The sequence below is a fragment of the Buceros rhinoceros genome, unplaced genomic scaffold (assembly GCF_000710305.1).
Source record: "Buceros rhinoceros silvestris isolate BGI_N320 unplaced genomic scaffold, ASM71030v1 scaffold17554, whole genome shotgun sequence".
Taxonomy (NCBI): Eukaryota; Metazoa; Chordata; class Aves; order Bucerotiformes; family Bucerotidae; genus Buceros; species Buceros rhinoceros.
Genome location: NW_010408017.1, coordinates 16,177 through 20,766, shown reverse-complemented (window position 1 = coordinate 20,766; position 4,590 = coordinate 16,177). Strand labels below are relative to the sequence as shown.

The window sequence follows — 4,590 nt, the reverse complement described above, 5'->3', positions numbered from 1 at the left end:
AAGAAAAAAAAAAAGAAAAAGATTGTGTGGGGGGGGGGGGGGGGAATGGTTAAGCGCTGAGAGAAATGAAAAAAATTCTAACTGCACTTCAAGTCTCCCTAATCATAACATTTCAAGGAACACCAGTGAAAAAGGTAAACGGGAGAACAAAAGCGGTACAGTACATGCAGCAAAGTCCTTCCAGCTCCCCTCTGCAGTTATCTCTGGTTTAGACTCTCTTCGAAGCACGGAGGAAACAGCGCACACAGAAAACTAGAATTAGAAGGCTCCTTAACTCCACCCAAAAGCCTCTGTGCTGCCACGTGAAAAATCCAAGAAACTAAATGTTTAATTTTATTCTTCTAGAAAAAAAAAAGAAAACTCAGTTGTCTGGATGATCAGTACAGCGCCCCGAGACAACGAGAAGTTACACAGCCCAGTTCAAATCACGGCGGGTAACTGCCAAGATGCCTCAGTCTGGTTATATTTTCCACCCTTTGTTCTGTCTGGGAATCAGAAGGAACAAAGATTTGAGCACATATTCAAGCAGATGGGTCTACTTACCTTCATGATCCTGAAAACTTGAGAGATGATCCAACACTACAAGGAAACAAAGAAGTAGATTTTGTGGTAAAAAAAAAAAAAGGATGGAAACAGTCATGGTCAATATTATTAATGACAATTATAAACTAGGATTTACCTTCAGAAGTCAGATTAAACTCCGCAGTCACCTTTCCATACATATTACTCAAGCAGCAGTAATACGTCCCCTGGTCTTTGTTACTGGCTTTAGCTATTGCCAAAGAGACGGGAGAGTCATCCTGGGCACTGGAACAGAGAATGTTCATTTTCCACATTAATACTTTCAAAAGATCTTTCCTGATTATTCCATATATCCCTCCTCCTCTCCTTGGAATTTCTGTCCCTCGCTGCGAAGATCGAATCAGATATAACGCAAGCAGACAAAACGTTTTTTCACCTACTTAGAAGCATTCAGCCTCTTACGTGTTTCAGCACAGATGGTCCTACTCCATTCTGAGAGAAAAGCGCCTCAATCAAATCCAAACCAAATCACACCAGAGTCATTCTAATATTCTTATCAATACCATGGCCAAATATAGGAAGTATGACCATACAAAAGCCCAAAATGTTGGATGTGGTTCTTCAGCAGTGACTCCTCGCTCAGCTTTCTCTGTTCCTCGGCTTTTCTCAAGCCAGTTGTTTGCTCCCCGACATCTGTGTGTGCAGCTCCACACTGGAGAACTAATCGTAGCCGACAATAGGTTTCAAACTGAATTACTTGGCATCTGTTCATATAACTAGCAATGTATATTTTTCAACACAGGTTTCCAGGTGTTGACAGGTACTAAAAATTCAAGGACTAGTTGCCTAATTTCCTGTAATTACCCCTCACCCTTGATGTGTGTTCCCAAAAGAAGCAGCAGTGCTTGGGTACACACAAAACAGTCAGATTTTGATTGTGATGGAAGGGAGATTTCCACTGAACTCTGCGTTTCTGAAGTCAAAGTTCTGCCTAGGAACCTCTCTAAATCTCTGTTACATGTTTCACTTTATTTCCAAGATTTTGAAATATGTTTATCCTAGGAAGGTAAAATTCAAATATATTATGTTATCGCACGTTTTGCTTGTTATCACTGCCAAACCTGATAGATTTGATATCTCTGCACTGTTTATTTGTTAAAACACTGCTAAATTATTTAGCGGGTAATGATATGTAACACAATAATCAAAATCGGTGCAGTTAAAACACCAAGAATCAGAAGGACACAGGAGGTTTAACCAATTCACGCAACTCTTCCTCTCCATTTTGAAGAACATCTGAGGAGATGCCATCCTCCAAAACTTTTTCATTTTCACAGAATCGTACATACTGATGGAAACTTTCTTTTTTCGCTTTGGGTAATGTTAGCTTATTTTTCGCACCTATCATACTAATCCTCTTAACTGGGACAAGAGTATTTTTCCAAAAGCAGAAGTATTTTTCCAAGCCTATTTTTCCAAAAGCTGTTCAGAAACCACCAGTCCTTCAGGAACAATCACTCACCTTCTCTGCAGCCGAGCTAGTAACTTGCAGTCTTTAGTCCATGTAATGGTGGAGTCACCGTGAATGTCACCAAATTGACAGCAGAGCTTCATATTTCCGGAGCAGTCGGGGAACAACTCTGCCTGGATTTTCTTCAGCAGCCTAGGAGCTTGAAACAGAAGAGCCACGGTTTAGGATTAGAAGATAGTGATACCGGTCTGGCATTTCAAAAGAATCCCAGAATGATCTGTGGGTGGTAAATAATTAGCTGTTTGCATCTGGTAATAGCAGTGGCCTTTGCCTCCCTCCTCAGTTTCACAGGATGTATTTCCCACCTTTCCAGCCGCAGGGCACGGTTCTTCTGCTAAACACCGACAGTCACGCAGAAGAAATCCCGGAATCACTCAGGTGTACGGAAAGAGAGCGCTCTGCCCAGTCCGGAGAAGGTCCTGACAACCTGCTTCTCTGCTAAAATTGTTTACTGGGCTCACAGACGCTCCAGTGTCTTAGCACGTGGGCATGGCGTGAGCGGGAGGATGGAGGGTACTTGGAAAGAAAGGGAATCAACAAATACTCAGGGAAAGGTTTTGGAATCGTGACGCATCTCTGTTAGATGCTAAGGGATGTCAGATGCAAGACGTTATGTTTCCTACTGTGTGAGTCCCGAGCTGCTGCGACACATCTCCCCCAGGGATCCTATTCCTGCAGTCTAACTTTCTCCCTCTAATGCCGAAGGAATGCTGGATCCAGCTAGAAGGGTCAGGCACCTGGAATTCACTGCTATGTTTAACTTGTAGTCACTTAAGTCCTTAGGCCCAAGAATCTTGCTGAATCAGGGCTAAAATGACACAGGCAGTATGTGACAGAACCGTAAATAGAACAGCTCCAGATACCCTGCCCCAGCCCCAGTCGTCCCTCTGCAGCCGAAAATAATACAAAAGAGAACACCGAGTATAGAGCAGACTAACCGAAGGAATGCTGGATCCAGCTAGAAGGGTCAGGCACCTGGAATTCACTGCTATGTTTAACTTGTAGTCACTTAAGTCCTTAGGCCCAAGAATCTTGCTGAATCAGGGCTAAAATGACACAGGCAGTATGTGACAGAACCGTAAATAGAACAGCTCCAGATACCCTGCCCCAGCCCCAGTCGTCCCTCTGCAGCCGAAAATAATACAAAAGAGAACACCGAGTATAGAGCAGACTAACCCCCCCAACCTCCCCCCATCGCCACGCGATTCTCGACAGCACAGACACACGTTCGCTTCCGTCTCCACTGCCGCAGACAGAGGCAGGTGAGGGAAATGCAGCTTTCTCTGGTGCCAGCCTGAACACTGAACGCATTTTTTCAAGCACAGATCGGGCATTTCTCAGTAACCGCGTTTGCCTGTTCTGGAGGAATAGGTGTCCTCACAAAGTACCCCTAGAAACCACAAACACCTCATCTGTCTAGCTGTTATGTCACCACTACACCCATCTGCATTTTGTCAGCACCCTCCTGGAGGCTCTGCCTAACAACCTGGATCTCATTTCAGTTTTACGTTTTCTACGTCAATTTAATATTGCTAATTCCATCAGTGTCATTGTGACCAACGGCGGCGAAAAGGAACGCAGAACCAGCCATCGGTCATCAGACAGACCGAAAAATGAGGCATCGCACTAATAACAATAACACTTTGCTAGTAATAAAACCATTCGTTAGCCAAGAGAGGATAATTGCACTCGGGAGCGTAAAACCGGAGCCCAGAGGCTCACCTGGGAACACAGCCCCGCGGGAACATCACAACATGCAAAAGTACTGGGCTTGCTGTTGCTATTTTGCGTGCAGTTACGTGGTACCGTTATGATATACATCCCCGAACGGTTTCTCCAAGAGCCAAATATAGAAGGAACCATTTCAAACGGGTTTAAAAGTTCGTTAATGTAATCTGTTTGCCAGCTAGGAAACGGATGTTGGGGAGGGTTGAGCTCTGTGGCATGGGCACAGCACTCAAAGTTGACGGAACTGGAACTGGAAATCAGTGTGGGCAGGACACCTATAGCTGACGTGACTGAGCCTAAAGGAGGCTTGCAGCGTGTTTAACGAGATTGAATTTCCTACTGTAGCCAGAACGATGGCAAAGGACGGGAATGAAAATCAGCCTCCTCTTACCTTTGCTCTCCTTTTTCAAACCTGGCTTCCTTTGCTCTCTTCTGTCTTCTGTAGGAATCACGCCTGCCTCGCTCTTCACAGGCTTTTTAGCACAGCTAGGATCCTTGCTGACACCTCCTCTCTCCTCCAACCGGGGTTTTTTAGACAGCGTGGCTGGTGGTAATTTCTTCTTAGCTCCAGCAGCTAAATGCCCGCCCTTTGCTGTGTCCTGTCTGCATCTGAGGGGCTCAGGCTCAGCAGCAGTTGGGGATGCCTGGCGGGCTCTTGACCCTTCCTGATTCCTCAGCCTTTCCGCCCTGACTGGGAACGGCTCGTATGCGGTCAGCGCTGAGGAGAGTGGCTGAGTTCTGCTGCAGGGTGGTTGCTCTTGTAAACACTGCTTGTTCCCTGAATCAACCGGCAGCAATTTAACTGAACC

The 4,590-nt window shown here is 45.3% G+C and overlaps 1 protein-coding gene across 1 annotated transcript in view; it reads right to left on the bottom strand.

Annotated features, from left to right (window-relative positions):
- Positions 1-4,590, bottom strand: part of ALPK2 (alpha-kinase 2) — a gene marked incomplete at its 5' end in the record, with an annotated part of 16,476 nt that overhangs the window by 3,458 nt on the left and 8,428 nt on the right. Inside the window, 4 exons of the mRNA XM_010134737.1 lie at positions 544-579; positions 680-807; positions 2,045-2,192; positions 4,173-4,583. Of these exons, the coding sequence (XP_010133039.1) occupies positions 544-579; positions 680-807; positions 2,045-2,192; positions 4,173-4,583 (723 nt within the window). The remainder of the gene's footprint in view (positions 1-543; positions 580-679; positions 808-2,044; positions 2,193-4,172; positions 4,584-4,590) is intronic.